General features: G+C 54.5%; 2 protein-coding genes across 41 annotated transcripts in view; one reads left to right on the top strand and one right to left on the bottom strand.

The window, feature by feature from the left end:
- Nucleotides 1-602: 602 nt before the first annotated feature.
- Nucleotides 603-6,420, top strand: Prr33 (proline rich 33). Of its 4 annotated transcripts, none has more exon segments than NM_001432566.1 (3): nucleotides 603-683; nucleotides 4,377-4,584; nucleotides 5,157-6,420. In NM_001432566.1, coding segments are annotated over 2 exon segments (222 nt in total). In that variant the 5' UTR covers nucleotides 603-683; nucleotides 4,377-4,383; the 3' UTR covers nucleotides 5,178-6,420.
- The window catches only part of Lsp1 (lymphocyte-specific protein 1), a 33,732-nt gene continuing 12,735 nt past the window's right edge, over nucleotides 2,911-23,907 (bottom strand). For 4 of the 37 annotated variants that reach the window (NM_001415989.1, XM_087573369.1, XM_087573469.1 and 1 more), the window contains 10 exon segments: nucleotides 2,911-3,274; nucleotides 6,831-6,937; nucleotides 7,070-7,147; nucleotides 7,463-7,597; nucleotides 8,224-8,305; nucleotides 8,458-8,501; nucleotides 8,705-8,797; nucleotides 9,129-9,225; nucleotides 11,181-11,342; nucleotides 13,234-13,380. In NM_001415989.1, coding sequence (NP_001402918.1) covers nucleotides 6,848-6,937; nucleotides 7,070-7,147; nucleotides 7,463-7,597; nucleotides 8,224-8,305; nucleotides 8,458-8,501; nucleotides 8,705-8,797; nucleotides 9,129-9,225; nucleotides 11,181-11,342; nucleotides 13,234-13,380 — 928 coding nt within the window. In that variant the 3' untranslated portion in view covers nucleotides 2,911-3,274; nucleotides 6,831-6,847. 37 annotated transcript variants of the gene reach the window in all.

Below are 23,907 nucleotides of genomic sequence, written 5' to 3'. Positions count from 1 at the left end.
CCAAAGCAGAGTGGGGCCAGTCTTCTAGCCTGCTGGCTCACAGAACAGAGCTTCTTTCTTGCTCTCCTCTGTTCTAAGCACCTGCCCCTTAGAGGTCCCTGGAGTTGCTGCGCTACCTCAACCTTCTTGGCCAGAACCTATGCTTCCCTCCATACCCATCTACACCATTGGATAGATAGGGTTCAGTGAGCTCCAAATAGTGTGGACGCCCAGCTCAATCTGGCCTTGAGGGTCATGTAGAGTTTATGAAGCCCTGCACTAGTGCCAAAGGGACTCTAAATCTCTTCTGTGGTTAGGTCAGCCTCTCTTCTCATCTGGCGCTACTGAGACCAAGCATATCACTCAGTTGAAGAACACAGAGAGCAGACATGGGGGATTTAGACCAGTCTGTGGTTGTTGAACCCCTGAATCCAGAAGCTCTTGTCTGAGAGGAATGGGGGCCTTAGAGGCCTATAGGTGGGTATGTTACCATCTCTGTAGTGGCTCCTCATGGCCAGCAGGGGAGGATGGCTGCCCACTTCAGAAGCCTTTGGCATACGCTTTCAGTGAGGTCAGAGAGACCGGGCAGGTCTTATTTTGAGTAACAGTCACCTCCTCCTCAGGGGAACAGGCCCAAGGTACAGCGGGACAGCAGAGTGGGCACTGCTGGATCAGCTGTTGCCAGCCACCAAAGACTTGAGCAGGTAACACATGCAAGGTAATATACAACAGGTCCTACTTGGCTTGGCTGGGGCTTGGTGGGGAGAGGAAATAGGACAAGAGGCTCCCTGGGAATCTGGAAGAAGACCGGAGCCTCTGGTGGAGGTAGGGGACAAAGTCTGTTGGATAGGGTATGGAATTCTATCCAGGAGACTGAGAGGCAGTGGCTTTGAAGAGTAGTTGTGGGGGATCCCTCAAAGTCGGTGAACATCTGACTTTGACGGAGCCTAAAGGACAGAGGAGGTTGCGAGGAGCCTGTCCTTCAAGTATCTTGACTCCAGTGGCCTGTACAGTTGACTCCTGGAATAGTGGGGTTTTCAGAGTCCACTCAGTCTGGCAGACTGGGAGTGGAGGAGCCCCTGGACCCTGAGCCTCACCCAGCGCCCCTACTTGACCCCCTGTGGCTGGCTCTGCCAAGCCCAGGATAGTATTGGCTGACATGGCACTTGGGACTCAGCCATTGTGATCTGGGTGGTAGCAGCTGTCTCTATGAAAGTGCCTCCTGGTTCTAAAAACACACTGATTGGCTGGCTCTGCAGGTATTAGGGCACTCCCTGAATTCTAAAGTGAAGTGGGCCTTTACTTTAAGCAGGGCCTGGAGAAAGAAGCATCAGCTATTGGGCCTTTCAGGAGGCTGGCAGAAAGATGGAAGGACAGCGTCCTTGTGTCTCTGGCAGGGTGGGCAGTGTTACAGCAGAAGGAAGATGCCACATCTGAGGCACACCTTGCACCCTCCTCTTGAGGCCAAAGAGAGAGGCTGGGAGAGTCAGGGGAGCATGGTGCAATAAACGCTTTGTCCTCTGTCACCTGGCATGGCCATTTTGGTCCTGTGCGAGAGTCTTGTTCCCCGTCCTGTTATGGACCTTGAAGCAGCTCCTACCTGCTGCTCCTGGTCGACACCTCATTTGAGTAGGAAGGGCCGGAGTGTCCTCTGTCCAGAGAGAAGCTCCTGTTTGAGCAGAGTAGGGCTTGATCGTGGTGAGCTGTGAGCAGGCGGGATAAGGCCAACCTGTCTGTTTCAGCAACTGTATCTGCTGAGTTTTAATTGTTCAGAGCTATGTGTTCCTACCAGTGGGGTTTAAAGCTTTTAAAGTCAAAATTCTGTGTGTCTAGGTGGATGTTACAGTCAAGGTTAGGCCACCATTAGTCAAGAAGCTCTAGATTCTAGAGACAACAAGGTTTAGATTCGGGCCCAGGGTAGGCCTGGCAAAGGGAGGGTGTCCCTGAGGGACAGCCCAACTGCCATTCACTCACTTGTTCAGCCCTTATACACTCGCTCATCCTCACACATCAGCTCTTATAGTCACTGTTTCCCTTCCTTTCTTCTCTTCTTTCACCATCCATCTTCTCATATACTTATCTATCTATCCATCCATCTATCCACCCATCTTCCCACTCAACTACTTACCCATCAACCTATCCACTCATCCACCATCTATTCCCCCATCCACCTGCCACGATTTACCTACCCATCTATCCATCCATCTCTCCATCCAGCTACGTGTGTATCCATCTATCCCTCTATCTACCCATCGATTATCTGTCCTTTCACCTACATGTTCACCCATCCATCCATTTACCTATCCACTTATCCATCTGTCCATCACCCACCCATGAACCCACCCACCTACCCGTCTATCCATCTATGGATATCCAATGATGGATGTATCATTCTCCCATCTACCTACCCATCCACCTACCTAATAACTCACCAATCATTCATCTTTCTACCCCTCCTGTTCTTCCCATCTATTCATTTATCATCTATCTACTTACCTATCTGTTCATTCATACATCCATTAGCTACCCATCCAAATTCATCCAACAACCCATCTGTTCACCATCACGCCTTCAGAGAGCACTCTCTGGATACTGAGATGGGAAACGCCTGGTGGCATCACTTGTCCTTAGTAGACACTACCAGGAACAGATTGAAGTGCCCTTGTTCAGGTGCTATGAGGCGTATTTTGGTCCAGGCAAGGAAGTGTCACTGAAGTGTTATGTTCTGGAAGAGGAGTAGGCCACATCCATTATTGATACCCCAACTTGGGCCACCTCATACCTCCGATCATAACATACTACAAGGTCATAAGACAAGACAGAGTGGTTGCCCACAGAGCTGGTCAAGTCTCAAGTGGCCAACAGATGTGGCCCTTTCTGTTTTGATCACCACGTTTCCTCCTGTTAGCGAGCACAGGAGATCCAAATGCATAGGGGACACTCAATGCACTTTATTACACAAAACGAAGGATCCATAAACAGGGCAGGACTTGGAGTCCTGAGCATTCAGCATGGGGACAGTTACCCCTTGGATCTGGTTGGGATGCTTGCCTTCTCTCCTCCATCCTTCCTTGGGAGCTCTCGGCTCCTCTATGGGCTGGTCCCTTTAGCTGATGATGAGAAGCAGAGTTGGAGGGTTGGTCAGAGGATGAGAGGGCATAGAAGATGGAGGGTCCAGTAGCAAGAGGAGAGGCAAGTGGCAGCTGGGTTGCTGGAGGCAGGAGAGCGGGCCAGACTGGCAACAGGAAGCAATTTCTTGGTCAGGGCTGGGAGTGGCATCTGGTTGGAGTCTATCCTAGGAACATAGGCAAGGGTATGGGGTCCATAAGGCTAGAATTAAAGGAGCGGCATGGCCTGTCCCCTCCGCAACTCTACCTTCCTAGTGGCCATCAGACCCTACTATACCCTGTATTATCTGGGGGAAGCTCTTGCCTACAGCGGTCAGTTACCTGGGAGGCCTGCTGTCAGGGTGAACAGTATTCTGGGCCTGGGCTGGCTTAGAAGAGAATACTGACTACCTACTGAGGTGGCCTCCATGAATAAAACCCAGAGTTGCCCCAATTCCCAAGGACCAGTTCCCTAGAGGTAGCCCAGAAGCTGGGAGCAAGTGTGGGAAGACACCTCCAGCCCCCCTTCCAGTGTTTGCTCCAGCTTCAACAGGGCCAGCCCCTACTGCAACAGCCACAGGCTTCCTTCCACCCCAAACCAGATGGCCTCCAGCTTGGCCCAGATGCCATTTGTCAATGTCCTTGCAAACACGTGGCGCCCAGAAACCAAGATAGGCAGCTTGGCCAGGACCACCCTCAGCAGGAGGGCCGTGGGGATATCCCATTTAGTATAGCTCAGCAAAAACTGCTCCCATCTTCCAGCTAATCTACCTCTAAGAATACAGCCTCAGCTTGCCTGAGCCTTTGGCTGCCCCCCCTCACCACTGTCTCAAAGTACACGGACCCGCCTGTGGTCAGGCTGGCGACAGCATGGCGCCCCTCACGTGTCTACAGGCAGCCTGCCCTCCACCACTGTCCGGCAGCTGGCCAGGCACAAGCAGTTTGCTTGCAGTTCATCAGTGGGTCTCTGTTCCCATCCTGCACTACTTTAAGTCTGGGGCCAAGCTGGCACTCAAAGGTGGGCCAGAACCTTGAAGGCAGATAGTAACCATTGCACTCACCAAGTGACCTGGGGCTACTGTAAGTTCACCTCCACAGCCAGGTATGGTGAAGCTACCCACCATGACTAAAACATAAGAAGGTGCAGTTTTGGGGAGCATAGGAACTGGGGCTTCTAGCAGCTGAGTCTACACATTCTCCCACCTCCTCATACAGTAGGAAAACACCCAGCCCCTCCTGTGGGCAGGGGAGGGAAGGCAGTCTGACCACTGTTTCTCCTCTCTACCCCAGATCAGGGATGCTCATTTCGGTTGTGTCGATACCCCCGGCAGCAGGTGGCCCAAGACCTGAGCCCTCCCCTGGGCCCCCGCCACCCTTGCTGCCTAAACCAGGAAAGGACAACCAGCGACTTCAGAAGCTACTGAGAAAAGCTGCTCGGAAGAAGATGGTGGGCACGGTCCCCACCCCACCTGGAGCCTTCCGTACCTCCCTGTCCCCTGTGAGTGAGGCCAGTCATGACCTGGAGACCCCAGTCCTGTGTCCTGCTGAAGCCCCTCACACAGTGGCCCCTTTACCCCGCTCTCCACACACCCCCATTATTCATCACGTGGCATCACCCCTGCAGAAATCCACTTTCTCTTTCAGCCTTCCCCAGCAAAGGTCTCTGGCCACTCACTTCAAGGCATCTCCCAATCTTGAAGCGCCAGCCCCAGAAACTGCCTGCCCCCGCGGTGGCTTTGCCCATGTATCTGCCCCTACAGTAGGTGGCACCCACATCACTCAAGTGCACATCCGGCTGTCACCATCCTCACATATTGGGACTTCTGAGTCCCCCAGAATGGCCCTGGATGGTGATAAAAGCCTGTGTACTTCTGGAACCCAGTCTCTCATTCCAGTGGCTCATATTCGTCCACTGCCCACTGGGGTACAGTCAGTCAGTCCTGGGCCCGAGGAGCCCCCTATAACAAGGCCACCATCTAGCTTTCAGGCCTCAATAAACAGAGAAAGTGGTGCTAGGGTGGTGGTGCCCATAGCCCCTACATACCGCTCACCTGGACCCTCACCTTATAGCCCAGCTTCTGCAGCTCCTGAAACAAAATATCCAGAGGAGCTGCCCACAGCCAGGCCTGCCATGGAGCCCAATCATGTCTCTAGCCTCCCGGGAGCCTCGGGCCCCTCAGGCCCCCAACCACGCCCTGCTCCCAAAGTTGCACCTAAGCCCTCCCTTAGTGGCTGGACACGTCTAAAGAAGCAGCTGATGGAGGATGCAAAGGAGCCTGCTTTTCCAGAGCCGGAGCTGAACCTGGAGTCAACACAACCAGAGGTGCCAGCCCCCATGGGCCCACAGCCCCCCGTGTCCCGAGCCTCCAGGATGTGGGATGCAGTGCTGTACCGCATGTCACTGTCTGAGTCCCATAGAGGCCAGCCTGTAGGGTCTGGAGATAGGGGCCACCCTCCGACCTGCCTCAGCCGCCTGCCTTTCTTGTGCCGACCTCGTTTCAATGCCCGGAAGCTACAGGAGGTGGTCCGGCCCCCTCCTACCTTCCACCCAATTCTGGAGCTGCATTCCCAGCCCAAGAATTTCAACCGGACTGCTGCAGGTTGGAGGCTCCAGTGATGAAGAGTGGCCTCTGGGACTCTGGACTGTGGTAGACAGAAACTGGCTGAGGATGTGCATACAGAGAAGAGAGCCTTGGCCCTCACAAGTGAACAGGATGGGTCAGCAGGGTGCATGACCATGGTAGCTGGGTGCTAGCTGCTAAGGGGAGGAGCCTGTTGGACAGACACAGATCAGTTGGTGGGAACTGATATGGCAAGTGAGAGAAGTGACTGAAGCTGGGAACATGTGGCTGGTGGTGGCTTGGGGTTGGGAGAATGTAGACTGGAGAATGTTCGTGGATGGTGGGTGCCTAAATTCAGGTCTAGGGTCTTGTCAGTGCAAAAGGGCTTGGATAAGGGGGTATTGAGAGGTACATAGAACTGGGCAATGGAGGAAGGATTTTCTATGGTTCCATGAATGTCCCTTCTGATTTCCTGACAGCAAGGGCTTACTGAATGCGTGGTGTAGTGAAAAATCAGCCAATTTTAACAGTTGGGTAAGGGTAGGTCGAGCTAGAGGGCTACAGAGGCAGGGGCCAGGCATAGAGGAACCCCTAAGATCTGCCAGACTCTCATCAGCTGTGAGAGGAGGGATCCACAGGGGCCAGGAGTGGCTTCCCATTACAGCCACCAGGATTCAGCCAGGGTCGAGCTGGCAGCCCCACCCAGGATGTGATTACCCAGGGTATTACGGTTGTGGATGGAGCCACCAATAAATGTATGTACGCTACACAGACATCAGTTTGTGTTCTTAAATGGGATGGGGAAAGCAGCAGAGTTCTCGGGGGCCTTCTGTTGGGTGGAGGGGCCAAGGCAAGGTCTCAGCTCCTTTACTGGATTGTAAGATAACCCACACTCTTAGAGCTAAGTCACACCACCTTCTCCAGTGCTGGTTCACACAATCACGAACCCTACTGAATGGAGTAGAAGTTCTTAAATGGCATTTCGAGTCTCCTATGGACAGTACTGGGCCAACAGGACCCTGCTTAAAGGGACCAAGTTCTAGGCTCCAGAGAGCCAAAGACAACTGGTAGCCAGACAGAAGACATGGCAACTCTAAGGCCAGGTCTTCAGCCTGCAAGACCTGAATAGAGCCCACCCATATCCTCAGGAAAATCCATGCCATTCTCTGGTCCTTGGACTCACCAGGATGCATACGTGGTCTATGGTGCTGAGCCCTCATCCACGAGCACTTTCTCGTACTTCCCGTGTCCAGTGGCCACAAACTTGTACCTCTTTCCAGATGGGGTGCTCTGTTAGGTGAGACTAAGTGTCAAGGAGAAGCTATGGAAGGAAAGACTGACTCTGGAAAGTATTTGGGAATGGCCACAGCCACCATCTTTGATTACCATCAGTCTGTGCCTATGACACAGAGCCCTACCTACCTTGATGGTGGATGAGATCTTGGAGCCTCCTTTCTGTTCCCACAGACTTTTCTTGCTCATGTCTCCAGCTACTATATCCTGGGGGCAGACACAGGGTCTATCACAGGACAGACACTCATCATGGGACCTTTTCTTCTGCCTGGTGTTTCCTGGCTGGAAGGTGGAGGACCTACCCAGCTCACTTTTGGTAGGGAGGAAAGGAGAGTCATACTGCATGTTTATCAGGACAGCATGGATTTTTCCTTGAGCCCTGAAGCCTGTCCATCCACACTCCACTTTGGCTATCCCAGGTTTGCTTTTCCAAAGAACAACCCCAAGTCACCACCCCCACCATGCTGGCTAACTTCCCGTTCTCAGTCTTCCCAGTTTGGCCAGTCTGGGGAGGACTCCTACCTGGCAGGAGGGTGTCTTGGAAGCAGACTGAGTCTGCACCTCTCCTGTCTCCCAAAGAGTCTTGGTACTGGCTACAGCCATGCTGGGCAGCTCTATGGAGGGCTGGCGGGACAGCTTGGGAGTTCGGCCAGCAGACTGTAGAGGAGACAGAGCCCCGAGACAATTACCATGGTAGACATCAGTAACCCTCGTTCATCTCTGCATTTTTTGGAGGTAGGGATTCAGGACAGATGTCCTTTCCTTTAGTTGGCATCCTATGAGCTACCCCCAGTTCTGCCTCATGCCACATCTTGGGGCTGGAGGAGCATTAGTTGAATGGGGTATGTGAGTTAGATGGCGATCGCTGCGATGGAGGAATACCTGAAGAGAGGGTGTGGGTTGTATAGAAGGCTGTGGGCTTTAGGAAGGAGGACTCACAATGGATTAGAGAAAGAACATATAGAAGAATGCTGCCTGAATGGAGGGACAGCGGGTGGCTGAGTGGAGGAGTGCTGGTTGAGTAGAGAGGTGCTGAATGGATGGAGGGTATTAGGTAGATAAAGGGATACTGGTTAGATGGGGTGCATGACAGGGCAGAGGCATGCCTGTTGTGACGTAAGAGACCTAGGGTTTATGGAAGAGGTAATGTGAGTTGATGGAAGGACACTGGTTGGGCAGAGAGAGGGATATGATGAGATGGAGAGAGCTGCTTGCTTAGGTGGATGGGTGATGGTGGCATAGTAAAGAGAAGGTTTGGCCTCAGAGAACTGAGTATACTTCACCTCAGTGGCCTGGGTGTACTGCTGCAGGCGCTCATCGATGGTGGAAATGGGCAAGGTTGGTTGAGACTTCTTCACACTGTTGCTAGGGGTAGAAGAAAGGGAAAGCCTTGTTTTACCTTCCAAAGTCCTCCCAGCCCACCCAAAGCCCATCTCAGAGCACCACACCCCCTAATCTCCACCGGCAGCCACTCTCCCACCCTGTCTTCAAGAATGCCAGAGAGTACACAGACAAACCTCTTTTGAATGGAGCGGTTCAGGGATTCTGTCCTATCAGCCAGCTGTGGAGGATGCACAGGGGTGTGGGTCACGCATAGCAACATCAAGCCCATGTTCTATCTCGCAGTGAGTCTACACACTGGGTAACCAACCAACTTCCAACCCCACTTCCACATCACAGAGGTTTGCCAGTACAGCAGGGGGTAACAAGAACATGAAAAGCAGACAAAAACAGCAACAAAGCGGGTACCCAGGCTTCACCTACTTTGACGGTAGGGCTCAGGGGAGGTGAGCTCAGCTCAGCAGTGTCTTCCAAGGCCAAAGGGCTGGGGGTCCTGGCCTGATGACTTATCAGATGCTAGGGATAAGAAACATACGCAGCTTAGGTGACCCCTCCCTGCACCCTCCTGCCCCACCCAGGGCCTGTCAGAGCAGCGGTCTTCCCCTTCAGGGGCCCCAGGCCTGGTCTGGCCCTGACATGCTATAAGTCTGGAATCCCTGACTGCAGGGAAGAGTCTCTTGGTCATGGAGGAGGAACTTACCCAGAGGGTCACCAGCCTCACCACCCTTCTAAACTATGTCCTGGAAGGACTCAAGTATAGGGTTCAGGGTGATGTCTCTTCTAAGCCAGTTTATGAGACAATAACACCCACAGAGTATCACAGACCAGCCCCTGAGGAAGCTCTCACCTCTTCTGTCTCCCCAGAACCCCCGACATCATCCTCTATATTGGGGTCACTGTGGCTCAGGTTTGACTCCTCCAAGTGGACTTTAGCTTGGTGAGAACTATGGGAGAAAAGGGAGACAAAGACAATTGTGGAGGATCATTTTTTTTTTTTTTGCTTGGTTCTAGGCTATTTACAGTTCCAAGCCTCTGGTGTGTCATCTGTAAAATGGGGGCAGTCAAATGAGTTGGTATGCAGGGCTCTTAAGACCACAGTGATTTAAAAAAAAAAAATTCGTTTTTACCTCTCTGTCTCTCTCTGTCTCTGTCTCTCTGCCTCTCTGCATGCCTCTCTCTCTCTCTCTGCCTCTCTCTCTCTCTCTCTCTCTCTCTCTCTCTCTCTCTAAAGACAGAAGACAACTGAGGGAGTCATGGGCATCTAACTCAGGGTGCTAGGATCTGCAAGCACCTTATACCTCCCATTAAGCGTCTTACGGGTCCAGCCACAGCACTGTTGTAAGAGGATGTATAGGGCTTTGTTCAAAGCCAGCACTGTCTTCTACGGCCTCTGTGCTGAGAGGCCCCTTTGAAGACATTAGCTACTCACTGTTTAGGGCCACCCAAGTAAAGCTGGATGCCTCCTACAGCTCTCTATCTGGGCAAGGCCAGCTTCTGGGGGCTTTTGCTCTGTCCATATATGGGCAAAATGGGTCAGCAGAACATAACATTGAGGAGAGGCCATTAGGGGCCCAGGCCCAGAGTGTTTGGGGGTGCTGGGTCAGCAGATGGAACACTCCAGGAAAGGGACTGCATTACTGAGGCGAGGGGCCTTGGGGAGGGGCAGCTAGCCAGTGGGCAGCCGGGCGTGACTCTGCATTTGAGCGGCTCTGAACCTGGAGGAGAAGATAGTAAATTCTTGTATTTTCCATGATGTCAGGCCCCTTGGTGAATGTGCCAGCCAAAACCCAAACCCACCGCCCAAGGTGGGCTGGGGTCGGAGCCAGCAGCAGCCACACAGAGGGGCCATTCAAGAGCTGGCGGGCCAGGCGGCCAGGCGGGTTTGAGGGTAGGGCGGAGGCTGGCGCACCAGAGCTCTGCTGGAAGATCTAAAGTGCCCCCTGCTGTTGAACAGGGGAAAGGAGTGAGCTAGCGGCAGGGCTGTAGCTGCCTGCCTAGAAGCCCGGAATATGCAGAATGCACGGAGGCAGATAAGGGGAAATTGAGGCTGGTGATGGGCAGACCCAGGACAGCTGGCAGTGGGCAGGCTCAGAACCAGGGTCCTAGGAAAAAACAGGGATTTTTTTGTAAAGGATGGTTGTGAGCTGAAAATGAAGTGCATTAACTGAGAAAGAGTTCAGCAGTTGCTCCTGCTGACCCAGGAGCCTCTGAGGGGCTAGGAGTGGGGTAATTGCTGAGGGAAGACAGCTCAGCCTTTGGCTGTGGCCCACTCAAGGCAACAGGGCCCTGGCCTCCAATTCTGGGGCTCCCTAGCAGGGCCGGAGACCCTCTCTTTCTAGGCCTGATGGAAAAGACAGACTTAGCCTCACACCTGGCCCTGAACAGTGTGGGAAGGAAAGGTGAGACTTCAGCAGCAGCCCCTCATCTCCAGGCCCAAGGGGGCTTCGGGCCTCCGTCCATCCTGATTTAGACAGGCACACACGTCCACACATCTGGAAAACGTGTCCCCGGGGCTGCCTCGCAGGCTCACATCTGGAAGTACCTGCTCCCCTTCGTGGGAATGGAGTTCAGCCAGCCTGGGGAGGGCTGGCGGGCGTGGGCTGCAGCGCCTACATTACGTAAGTGGGCTGCAGCTGTGTGCTGATGTGGCAGCCCCCCCAGTTGGCCTCAGCTAGTCAGGATGGGGCCCCCCAGCCCTGGGGAACCCAGGAATGCAATATCCCCATTACTCTCTCCCTGCAGCCCCCTCGCTGGCCATCCAGCCCTATCTCCCTTTCTTCCTACCTCCCTATCCACTTCATACTCTTGGAGCAGTGTTTTTAAGGGGAAGGGTAGGCAGAAAGACTTGTCCAGGCCCAGGCTGGGGTCAGAGACAGCCAGTGCCTTGGTCCACACTTACCTGTCCTCTGTTTGTTTCTCCTCTGCACTCTCACTTGGAGAGGGTTCCGACCCCTCTGCAGTCCCCTCATTCTCCCAGGATTGCTGCCTTGGTGGCTCCTGCTTTTGAGACCAGTCACCAAAACCCTCATCTTCATCCAGTTCAGAGGACTTCAGGCTAACGCTGAAAGGACAGTGAAAGAGAAGGTTAGGGGATGATCTTCAGGCTACAGCCTATGCTCCTTCCCTTGTCTCTTCCCTTACACCCTAACTCCCAGTGTAAGCGTGACCATCTGCTTCATAGGTGGCTCTCCATGGCTGTTTTGTTTGTGATCTGAAAATCACTCAGGGTAGAGCTGTGCATTCCCTAGCAGCCTATGAGGCTGAGTTCCTGAGGACAGAGTTGTGCTTTCCTTTTCTATCTAGGGCTCCCTGAGGGCAGGACTATGGCTCCACTATCAATCTAGAGTTCCACAAGGGCAGGGCTGTGGCTCCACCATCAGTCTAGGGCCCTCTGAGGACACAGCTATAGCTCCATCATCAGTCTAGGGCTCCCTGAGGGTATAGTTATGGCTCCACCATCAGTCTAGCGCTCCCTAAGGATACAGCTATGGCTCCACCAAAAATCTAGGGTTCCCTGAGGACACAACTATAGCTCTACCATCAGTCTAGGGTTTCCTGAGGGTGCAGCTATGGTTCCACCATCAGCCTAGGGTTTCCTGAGGGTACATCTATGGCTCCACCATCAGTCTAGGGTTCCATCAGGACAGGATTGTGGTTCTACCATTAGTCTAGTGTTCCCCAAGATCTCAGCTATGGCTCCACCATCAGCCTAGGGCTCCCTGAGGGCAGGACTATAGCCCCATCATCAGTCTAGGGTTCCCTAAGGGCCAGGCCATGCCTCCTTTATTAGTTTATGACTCCTTGAGAGCAGAGCTGCACCTTTTCCTTGATGGAAGGTTCTCTAAGAGTAGGGCCATGCCTCCTCATCAGTCTACTGCTCCCTGAGGGCAGAGATAGTTCTCTCCTGTCAGTCTAGGTCTCTCCAAGAGCATAGCTTTGTCTCTTCTTTCACACTAAGACTCCATGAGTACAAGGCTATGCCTCTCCCATCAGTCTAGGGCTCCTTGAACACAAGGCCATGCCTCCCCAACAGTCTAGGGCTTCCTGAGGGCAGAGATAGTTCTCTCCTGTCAGTCTAGGTCTCTCCAAGAGCATAGCTTTGTCTCTTCTTTCACACTAAGACTCCCTGAACACAAGGCCATGCCTCCCCATCAGTCTAGGGTTCCCTGAACACACCAGGGCTGTGTTTCCCTCATCAGTTCTCAGCTCCCCCAAAGCAGGGCTCTGCTTCTTCCTTCAGTCTGGGGCTCCACAAGAGAGGGCTATGTTCTCCCCCATCCATCTAGGGTTCCTTGAGGCTGCTGTGGCACTCAGGCTGGTCCTTACAACCTTTCTCAAGCTACAGGGTGAGTTACTGGGTAAGAAGGAGTTGGGGGCTAGAAGGACCCAGTAACTGAAGACCTGGCTGAGAGGCCATGACCCCAGCAGCACCCCACCCCGCCCAAAGCTGCTGACTCCGAGAAAATGGAACAAAACAGGGCCAGGAGGAAGGGGAGAGTTATTGGAAAAACAGCCCAGCCCAGCCGCGGAGGCCTCCTGGGCCTGAGGAGGAAACGAGCCGGCCCGTGGCCGCCAACTTGGACGTGGCCTCCGTGAGTCACCGGCAGCCAGGAGTTTGGGCGGGGGGCTTGGGAGCCAGGGCCTCATGGCTGGGGTCAGCACCAGTCCAAGCCAGGGCTGGGGCCATTCAGGGTGTCCAGAGCCTGAGTCAGGGCCCCTGGAGGCTGGGAGGGGAGGCCTCACATAACTTTGTGGACCCTTTCCTTTGGCTAGTCAGCATCCCGCAGATGGTGTTTACTGGGGACTGTAGTGATTGATGCCTGTCCCAAGAGCCAGTCCCTTCCTCTAATTCCTACACTGTGGCTCCAAGGCCAAGCCTGACTGACCCCCTGTATGTGTCTCTGCCCAGGTTCTGTGTGGCAGTAGATAGGGTTCAGGACCCAGCAGCTTACAGTGCCTGCTGCCCTGGCTGTTCCAGGAAATGGCCACCTTCATCTTCTTCATCTTTGTCCTGGTCCTGCAGCTGCCTCTCTCGCTCCCGTTGGCGCTGCTCACGGGCGGCCTCTTCTTCATCTTCTTCTCTCCACTGAGTTGTGAGCCTGGAAGGACAGACACAGAGACAGTCATGCTATGTGGCTGAGATAGCCATTTCATGAGTGACATAAAAGGGTAATGGACAAGCCCCGTTGCCAGCTGGTGAGGGTAAGCTCTGGACCAGGCTGCAGGCCTCAGTTTGGTCTAAGAGAAAGGCTACTATGCAAAGGCAATTGTGAAAGTGCCTGTGGTCAAGGGCTTAATCCCAGGGCTCTACATATAGGTGACCCTCTGCAAGAGACATCAGTGTTCACACAGGCTTCAGGCAAACCAATGGGACTGATAACCAACTGTCCTGTCCTGCTGGCTGCCTCCTAAGCTAGAGCAGAGTTACCTTGTTCCATGTGGGGACCAAGGAAGGCTTTGGGAAAGATGACAAGGAAAGGGTGTGTTTGGCCATGGCTGCCAGTCAGATAGCTACCTCTAAGGTTTCCATCTGGAACCTTCTTTTCTGCCTCCTAAGAATGCCATGTTGGTAGCTACCACACAGCCTCCAAGTGTGAGACTGCATCTAGTAGCCACCAGGTCAGGCTCTCTTTGTCTATCAGGGCCTTCCTTTCTCTACCTTGCACTTAGGGACTTTGAGTACTCCCACCCTCACCCCAGGGTTCTCTGTGGAGTCTCTCTGGGTTGTTTTGAAAGTGGGGAAACTGAGGCAAGCAATATCTACAGCCCTCAGAGAAGGCTGACACTTGGGCTCCTTAGAGTCTATTTCCCTAAGCCAGGAGACAGTCAGAGAAATCAAGCTGGCTGAGCCCAGAGGACCTAAAGACCCTACACAGCAAACCTATTTTTCTGGTGTCTAGTAGATACCTTAGGCTTTGACCACTGCCCCCCTACCCGGCACCCCCCCCCAAAAAAAAAAAACCAGCTGGAGCTTTGAGGGACTGGGTCCTTTATTTCTACAGTTCTTACTGCCCCAGGCCCAAGGTGCCTGGACTGCTCAGAGTTGTCTCCCTTCTGGGGTCTCCTTGCTTCCCGGGCAGTGTCCGCCAAATGACCCCACATCCCGCTCCCCTCTGGGCCTCAGTCCCCCTGGCCAGGAAGCCCTGCCAGTACATGATCTAATCTCTCCAGGTCTCCCCTAAGCCTCTCAGACGAAAGCCAGGCCTCTCCACAGGCTCCAGGATGAGGTTCACTCCTCCCTCATCCCCCACCTCCCGCCCCACCAGCCACATGGGACTCCAGCCACGAAAGCTGCCTGCCCGCTCCCACCTCGAACCCCCAAGCCGAGCTGCCTGCCTCAGCCTCAGAAGGGCCTTCAACTTCCAGCCTGAGAAAGCCTCTTAATTCCCTACACCTGGCTCCCATCACCGGCAGATGCCGAGGGCCTCCTGGCTCCCTCCGTGGCCTCAATCAATGTGGGGGCCGCTTTTGGCCCCTTTCCACCTAGTAAAGTATAGCTTTGTGTGCTGGGGGCTGTGGGTCACTCCTTGCATACACGTCTACCAGCAGCCCCCCAAAAATATCAGGGCAGAGTGGCTGGGGAGAAGAGAGCCCCCCATTCTTCCTCCTTCAGAGGCAGACCATAAAGAGATACTCCCTGGGGTCAGTTTGTTCTTGCTATCTGAACCTATATATGTGCAGGGTAAGCGTACATGTGTTTGAGCCTACGTGTAAAGTTCTTGTGTGTGTGTGCAAGCACTTTAAAACTGGGGCACAGGGCTGAGCTCAGCTCTGTGAGTAAGATTATCCTGAGTGTGTGTGTGTGGTGTCTCACTTTGAATGGAACCAGAGCCTCACCTGTTCTAATAAGGGCAACCTCCCTCTAACCATTTTTAGGTGAAGGACCCCTTGGGGTACTTGACTCTTGGAGCAGAGAATCCAAGTTACCACAACCTGTCACCAACACACACAGCCTGGGGAAAGGGGCTGGGGAGCTTGGTTTGCAATGAGTATAGGAATAAGTACAGGGACCCAAACACAGATCTCTCTCCTGACATCTCGTGTGGCCACGTAGGCACTAACACACAGGCCCTCCTCACACACGTGCTCACACACAAGTATACAGGGTCACTCTCAAACATGTGTAGGCAAGGGTAGGGAACAGGGATCACAAACAGCAGGTCCCATTCCCTCCCAAGCTCCCTCAGGGGGCCGCCCCTGCCTCACTATTTACTGTTTTGCTAACCATCACCCCGACAACGTGGTGCCGGCCTGAGCCCGGACTGGCAGGAAGCCAAAGTGTATTTTCTGGGAACATCCTTTGTGGGACCCACCCCCTTCAAAGTTACCCTAACTTAGCCCTTCCTGGACAAAGTCTTGGGGACACAGTGGGGGTACAGAAATAGGGGTCTACTAGCATCACCCCTCCAGTTCTTTGCTGGAAAGAAGCTTGTCCCAGCTCCTGACCCTGCTCTGAGGCTGAGGAGGCCTGGGGCCCCTTTCCCCTGCCTCTTCCCTCCCGCCTGCCTCAAGCAATGAGTAATGCGCCCCCTCCCCATGACCTCACCCCGTCACTATTCCACAGCTGGGCTCCGTTCTGGGAACTGGAAGGGGGTGGCTCTCCTGGGGTGGGGTGGGGTGGGGGCCTCTGGCCTGGGAAAGGCGCCCCCCGGCCAGCGGCCCAGACCCCTTGGCACGTTCTTTGGAGCTGTCAAGACTCTGGCGATGGCCGCCCCGCCCGTGGCCCTGGCCCGCGCAGCTGCAAGGGATTTGGCGTTCCCGTACAAACGCAATCAGGCCATTTCCTGAGTCTGTTCTGGCTCGGGGGGCCCAGGGCTCAGCCTAGGGGCTGAGGAATGGGGCCCTGTCCCCCCACATCCTGCCCACGCTGTCACAGGGCTTACCGCAGGCTGAGGCTGGGTTGGAGCTGGGCCTGGGGCGCGGGGGGGGGGGGGGCTGGAGGAGAATGGGGGGGGCGCGGGTCCGTACCCTGGTGTTCCAGGTGTGTACCGACCCCCACCAGCTCCCACTCTGAGTGGAGTTCTTTAACTCAAGGCAGTCGCCCCTGCCTCTATACCCCTGTTCAATGTCTTGTCTCTCTTCACCCTCTGCACCCCTACCTGCAGCCTAGATCCTGCTAAGAGCCAGGAATGCCCATCCTGGGTCCAGTCCTCCCAGTCGTTACCCACCCTCTTTGTTCTTTCAAGGATAATTCCAGAAGGTTGACAGGCTTCAATCCCTGTTGCAATTCTGCCCCCTGCAGGCTGCCCATGTGACTGCCCCTTCCAGTCAGTTTGAACCCAAAGGTCAACACCTATACTGTTTTACAGTCCCTAGGGGGACTCTAAAGAGGACTGGGGCGTGGGATTGTGCAAAGGTATCCCAGGTGACCTCCTTCAGGCCTCCTACAGGGACCCCTCCCATCACCACCTCCTGGGTAGCTGGGGACAGGAAGTAATGAGGAGCCTGGGGGCAGCCACTGGGAGTGGTTGAATTGACTCTCTGGGAACAGCAGGTTTCTCTCGGCCTCAGGGGAATATCTTCCCCAAGGTCACAACCCTGCTCTTCAGGGTTCTCCTGGGGAGAAGGAGCAGAGCAAGGAAAACAAGACAAAACAAAACAAAAAACAACAAAACAAAAAACCCTCCTGCAGTAGGCTCCCAGAGATGGGGGCAGACCTCCAAAGTGGGATTCAGGATCAGTCTCACACTCCTGAGCACAAGTCCCTGTAGCTGCTGGCTGCAGGGCCCATTGACTGTTGGATATAGGGGTCCCATTCCTTGTGGACAATCTACAGAAGGGTTTGGGTGTACAGATTCTTACTTGCCACCCACTTCGGTAAAGAGTCGTGGAAGCAGGTATGTGGAGTGAGCTCAGAGTGCAGAGCTCTGGTTATGTAAGGCAGGCAGGAGAGTACAAGTTCCCTCCCTGAGGCTGAGGAGAAAGGAACTTGGTCCGCATCCCTGGACACCTGGTTCTGGTTCAGTAGCCTCTCCATCATCTTTCTAGCACAGGATGGACACGGTGGGGTTACTCTTTCCTTATTGTCAGGGTCAATGTACGGGGTGTGTGTGTGTGTGTGTGTGTGTGTGTGTGTGTGTGTGTGTATTGAATTGGGTAAGACCCTATCTCCACAGCCCAGAAAAGTACTGCAATAAGTTGGTTGAAGTGGGTGGCACGATCTTGACCACAGTTATAGAAAAATGGATGGAACCTTTAGGCCAGAAAGAAGGGGAGTGACTTGAAGTCAACTGCCCAAGAATTCTGTAGACCTTGGAGGGGCTCCATGGCCTGCAGGGTGGCCCCTCTAGGCATGAGTGGATCCCACATTCAGGAAGCCCTAAGTCTGGTTCGGGAGCTGGTGGGAAAGGATAGAGGAGTGAGATGCAGGCCAGAAGGAAGTCGGAGGGAAAAACCAGCTCTGTTCTAAGCTGGGAATGGGGGACAGGGAAGTGCCCTTCAGAACAGCCCAGTGCCCATGGCATGTGCAGCAAGACCTGGGCCTGGGCTGGGACAGGCTGAATAGAGCCTGGATCTGCAGCATGGGATGAGAGGGACAGTCTCCCTGGAGACTGTCAGTACTAAGTGATGGCCACCAGAGCCCCACCCCGAGTGGGGAGACCCTCCAAGGGGTCCTGAGCCCCAGCCTGAGTAGGCCAGAGATAGCCAAGGGAGTTGGGGGTACATAGCACAGGAAAGTTGGGTACTGCCCAGGTCAATGTTCTGTTCACCGTGGGCGGAGAGGAGAGAAAAATCACCCAAGTTAATACACCTATGGGATCTGGGCTTCCCCCTCTTAGAATTGAGTCCTCTATTCTGTTCTGAGTTCTTTGTCTGCCCTATCCTCCGGACACACAAGCAGCCTACATTCTTGGGACTTGGTTAGTGCTTTCTGTGCAAGGGATATCTCTGAAGGGTTCTGGTAGCCAAGCCCAAGGGGCGGGCCTTAGGAAGATTTAAAAAGTTAAGATTGGTTGCCTGGGGCTATGAGAGTCCTAGAAGGTTCTGGGCAGGGAGAGGAGATACTCAGAGCCATGAAGGCTGCCTCAAGGGTAAATAAAAGGCAGATGAGGGGGAACACAGTCAGTGAGGAGTTAATTGCTGTCACTGGGGTAGCCCAACACAAGGGCCCCCGATGGGAACGATGGGAACGCCATGGAGGAAACTGCAGAATCAGGATGAACATACCCCTTTCCTGCCCTGGGGAAAGAACAGGCTAGCAGGTGGAAGGGCAATGGGAGGTGAATTGGGGCAAGCCTATGGGTGCATGTCCCAGGGGAGCAAGGACAAGGGTTAGGAGGGACCCCAGCTCTGTAAGGGAGGAAGGAATGAAGGAACTCCCCTACACACCACACACACACACACACACACACACACACACACACACACCCTTTACATAAGACTCCAGGCCCGGCCTGGGGTCCTAGGATTTAGACATCCTGCTGAGTTGGCTGTGAATTCCAGCTCTCTCCTTCCCACCAGATGGAGGTGCTGTTCATCCTAGGTGGGCCAGATGACTGCCACTCTTGGTACTCTTTGAATGCAAAAGGCTCTGGGGTGGGCGGGGCTCACGGGGACTGTCTTCATGAACTGACCTAGAACTGCCCACTCCCCCGCACCCCTAACAGCTAAGGCTAAACTGTGCTATCCCTACAGGCCAGCTCTGCCCCCAAATCTGCCTTTTCTCATGGGGCAACACAGTACATTGGAAGACTCTAGTTAACCTCTACTCAGGACCCCCAAACCTGCGGTTTTCCCAGTTGGTCTCAGCCTGGAGTTAAGTGCCAAGGTCTCTTAGAGAAGGCCATCTGCCTGTCAGGCCTGTCAGACCACAGTGTCAGTCAGGCTGTGCTTTTAGCTTTCTCCTCTGCCTTTGTCCCACCTGGCCTCTCTTGACTGCTGGATCCAAACCCCACCCACCCAGCAGCTCTTCAGTTCGCTCTGTGGAACACAGCAGGACAGTCCCTCTATTTTCCTGCAGTTGAGTAGGGAAGCGAGGGAGACCAAGGCTTCATTCTCACACCATTCCTGGCTCTGAGGGCTTGTTAACCTGTTCTTGCTCAATAACACTCCAATGTCTACTGCATGTTCCACTGCCCTCACACTAGCTGCATTTGCCTTCCCAGGCCCATGGTGCCCCCCTTTCTCTCTTAAGCATCCTCCTGACAACTGGTGCCAACTATGGGAAGCATTCCACTGGAAGCATCTTGGTGCTGAGAGGCCAGTCCTGACCCTTCGGTGTAGATAAAGGGCCACATAAGCAGCCGCAGGGTCTCTCAGTCACACAGGGCAGTTGGGTGGCGACATGAAGCTGACCCAGTGGACTTAAGGCAAGGTATCATTGCCCTTGCTGCCTGGAGGCGTGGTGGTGGGAGGGGCTGCTTCAGAGTGATCAGGGCATCAAAAACGTAGGCATCTGGGAGACCTCTCCAGAAGAGACCATGGTTTGGGGGATTTGGAGAAGGGAGGGTGTCCAGTGCTAAAGCTGGTTTTCCTCCAGAGTGTTCTCATAATCCCATCTTTAGTACAGAGGCATATCCTCTTATCCCCATGTCTTTGGTCTAGGTCCACAACCATCTTGTTGTGGCTCCCTGGCCTCTCGGGGCCTTACATAAGAAGGGGGATCTTGTATCTGTCTCCCATCCTCACCCCACAATCTGGGGCTACCCACTTAGTATCTTGACACCTGTACATCCCTTCCTGGGGTGATGGACACTCAGATAAGGCAGGAACCAACTCTCCTCTGGGGTGAAGAAGGGATATACACTGGAGCCACACTTCAGGGAGGGGATATATCAATCCACCTAGGAAGAGCCTGACTGCATCAGGTATAGTCCACACCTGTCCATCATACCACTCAAGCTGCCCAAGCAGCCCCCGCCCACCCTATGTCTGCATTTTGAAAAGGTGTCAGTCAGAGACTCAACTCAAGGTGTGGCTGTTTCAGAGGAGGGTTCTGCCGACTCTATCTTTATGATCTTGAGGCTAAGAAAATGGGGATGCTGCAGGCCCCTCTATCCCACACCTCCTCCAGAGTCTGGGTCAGGGTTCTGCCATCAATGTGGGGTCTAGAACCAAGCTGGTTGTCCCACAAAGAAGCCCGTCCCCTCCCCTGGGTTTTGGGAACCCTACCTCTTATGATGTACTTCCTGATCAGTCCACTGCTGGCAGCTTCCTCATTCAGGACTCCCAACTCAATCATCTCTGGCCCAATCTGACCAGTCCCACATGACCCTCAGGTCTAGGGGTGGACACCAAGGGCCTAGACCTCCCATCTGTTACATCTTGTCATGACGGCGGCTTGTGCTGGCCTGAGCTTGCTTTCTCCCTTTCTCTCTGCACACTGTGTCCTCCATGTCACTGACTAGACTTGCCACAGGCTGGGGCAAACTGTACAACAGGCATGAGACCTCCCTGGTGCCTGAGCTCTGCTGCTCAGAGCTGCCTTCACATGGCACACTCATCACCAAGCTCCCAGTGGGGACTGGGCTCAGAGAAACCGTGGCTCACAGCAGCAGACAGCCCTGGCAGAACGCTCACAGGGCTCACGAGGCAAGGCTCTGGCACACTCCCTGACACGCGACGGTGGCTGGCACTGGCTCGAGACTGCCATCCCCTCCTCTTTCCTCCCTGGCTGGCTGTACCCAGATCCACCTCGCCCTAAAGGCCTGGCTACAGCTTTCTTAATGGATGCTGCTCAAATGCCTCATCCTTCATCTGGTCACAGGTTTACGCATTGTTTAACTCGGCTGCCCACCTGGACAGATGTGTCGCAGGTGACAGTGTATGGTCAAGTCACTCTTCCAACCCATCGTCCTATGCCTGGCCCTGGGTCCCCCGTATGCCTCCGTTTTCCTGCCTCTTTGAGGAACCAGATAAGGAGCTGGGCACCGACTGATTGCTTTCACCATATATCTGTTCCTGGACCCAGGGACACCCTGCCTGGCCCTGTGGCCACATCTGTACACAACCCCTCAAGGACTGATCATTCCCAGGATGCTGAGGGAGGAAGAAGTCGATCCCAGTTTGGCCTGCTCCAACTTTCAGCCTAAGACATCCCTCTCAGGTCTTTGAAACTGAACCCAGCTGCTGCACGAAGCAGGAAAGGACAAGTCTCCATGGGCTGGGAGAGACTCACACATCCCTATGGATGTCACATCGGCTGAGGCCAGTGGGACCTGAGCTGGTCCCCTGGGCCCATTTCCTAGCCAATGCCTAGAGGTAAACTGAACAGCCATATCTGAGGGAGAGAACAGGCGCCATGGTTCTCATGGTGTCCCCACTGCTTCCGCTGAGGCTCAGAAGGGCAGAGTCCTAGACCTGAGAGACCTGAACATGACCGGGTGGTCCCCTTGCCCTCTTTAAAATAAATGCAAGGAGACAAAGCGGCAACAGGAGTCAAGGAGCAGGACCCAGGTCAGGGGGTCTCTTCTTACAGCGCTTCCTCTTCCTTGCGGGCTTCGAGCCTCCTCCCACCGCCACCTTCATCCACCCCCTTTCAATACCAACCACTCCCTGCCCAGTTCAGCTAAGCAGGGACAGCACAGAAGGTACCCTCCCTCCATTGCTGGCTAGGCACCCTCCCCCCCACCAAAGTCCCCCATGTACCTGGTTCTTGCTCTCTTTCTTTGCTCTGCTTCCTCTTCTCCATTCCTACCTGGTAGGGCACATTTTCTCAGGAGACCTCCAAAGTCCCCAGGAGCATCCAATGTGTCACTCCCCTGGCACCAGCATCTCCAGGGCAGGCTCTGTCTTCCCTGAGTACCGTTAGCTATCTTCAGCATGTGCCCTGCCCTGGGTGGATCGTAGCAGCCTCTCAGAGCCACATTCCCTATCCTTGGGACATCAACCTGCACAGCCAGATCTTAGGCTGAGGGCCAGATCCAGTCTCACTTGGTAACAGAGCCTAAGAAACTCTCTCTGCCCACCGAGCCATCTAAGGAGTTTAACCCCAGATACCGCCCAAAGCCACCAAGCCTACCTTTAGCCACTTGCTCACTTCAGCCCCTGTGCCCACCTGAAGCCCTCTGCCCTGCTGTAGTCCATGTGCCCACCTGTCCTCCACAGACCTTGGTGCTCCATCCTGGCATTGTTCTCTGGCGAGATGCTCTGGGCCTGTAGCAGTGTCCCTGGGGACTGTGCCCCTGCAGCTATCCCAAGGGTCCCAAGAGTCTCTGGGTGTCCCCTCCTGACTCCGGCAGAAACATAGGGTGGGTGAGTCTCTGGGTGCCTTGGCGCCCTGGTTGCTGCTTGCTGTCTGATCTACCCAGCTCTGACGCACCGGCTGGGACTGGAACCGGAACCTCAGTCCTCTGGGTTCTGGCCCTGACACCCTGCCCAGGGGGCTGGGCCACTTGGTCCCTGTACCCCCTGCTGCTAGCTCGGCCAGGCTCCAGGCAGGACAGGCTCTGGCAGACAGACCACCCGGCCCGTGGGGGTGCCGCCCACCGGCCACCCGGCCTGCCAGGGTGGGGCTACCCCACCCTCGGGATCTCGGCCTCCAATGGGCCCGTGGAGCCACGCCTCCCTGGACACTGTGGTTGGAGGCCTGGCTTCCCCTCCCCCAACTGGGCCACCCAGCAGACTGCCAGCCCCATCTGCTACCCTCTGCCACACTGGGATCCCCGGGGACCCAGTGGGCCACACGTTTGGGTGGGAGCCTGCCTGAAGAGTCTTACACCCCTGGGGAACCATAGGCAGATGCCATGCTATCTGCTGGCTGATAGGTGCTAGAACAGATGAGATAGGCTCATACTACCCAAGGGAGTTTTGGTTGGCGATGCTGGCCAAGGTGACTCCTGGCTCAGACTCTTAGGCCAGCATCAACACAGGTGCTCCTGACCAGCCCCGCTGCTCTTAAATCTAGGCCCAGAGGACTGCAGAACCAGGTAGCTGGCTGAGAGTCCAGGTGATCATCCTTAACCCTGGCATGACCTGTGGTGAACCTGGAAGGAGCCTGACTCTCCTGGTACGGGAAGTGGCTACCTAAATCCCTAGCACAGGGGAGCAGGAGTAAGCTTGGGGTTTGGCCAGTGCCACATTAAGACCCAATTCGAACTCAGATTCAACCTAGGAGACCTGGGGGGCGGGGGAGATACTGTCCATCTTCTCACTAGTCCGTAAAATTGTTTTTTATGAATTTAAACTGGACTCGCTTTTGCGCCTTGGCCTCTGCTGACTGACTACACAGTCACCCCTCCAGAGCTTGTCACAGAGGCGACTGGCAGGCCTCTGCTGCCAGATGTGGTAAGAGAGCCTTGGGTTCCTGAGGGAAGGATCTAGACAAAGGCAATGGATGGGAGGAGGTAGGTTCACCATTGCCTGCTGGGTGACCTTGAGCAAGTCACTCGACCTCTCTGAGCCTACTTTCTCTGTCCAACAGAGACAAAGTAGAGAGAGACATGTCCTCCAGGGATGGACAGTGTTGGCTGCCATAGACATGCGGACAAAAAGCATGAAGGGGCCAGGGGTGAAGGGTGTAATGGTGCTAGATGGTAGATATACATGTCTGCACATATGTGTATATTAGTGCACATATGTGTGTATCAGTACACATGAGGGTGTGTCACCCCCCAGTTCAATCACAGGACCAGGCTCCCAAAGATGCACGGCTTAGCATATATCTACCCCAGACATCACCCCATTTC

Source organism: Rattus norvegicus, chromosome 1, assembly GCF_021556685.1.
Source record: "Rattus norvegicus strain SHRSP/BbbUtx chromosome 1, alternate assembly SHRSP_T2T, whole genome shotgun sequence".
NCBI classification, from domain to species: domain Eukaryota; kingdom Metazoa; phylum Chordata; class Mammalia; order Rodentia; family Muridae; genus Rattus; species Rattus norvegicus.
This window is presented reverse-complemented; position numbering and strand designations above follow the sequence as displayed.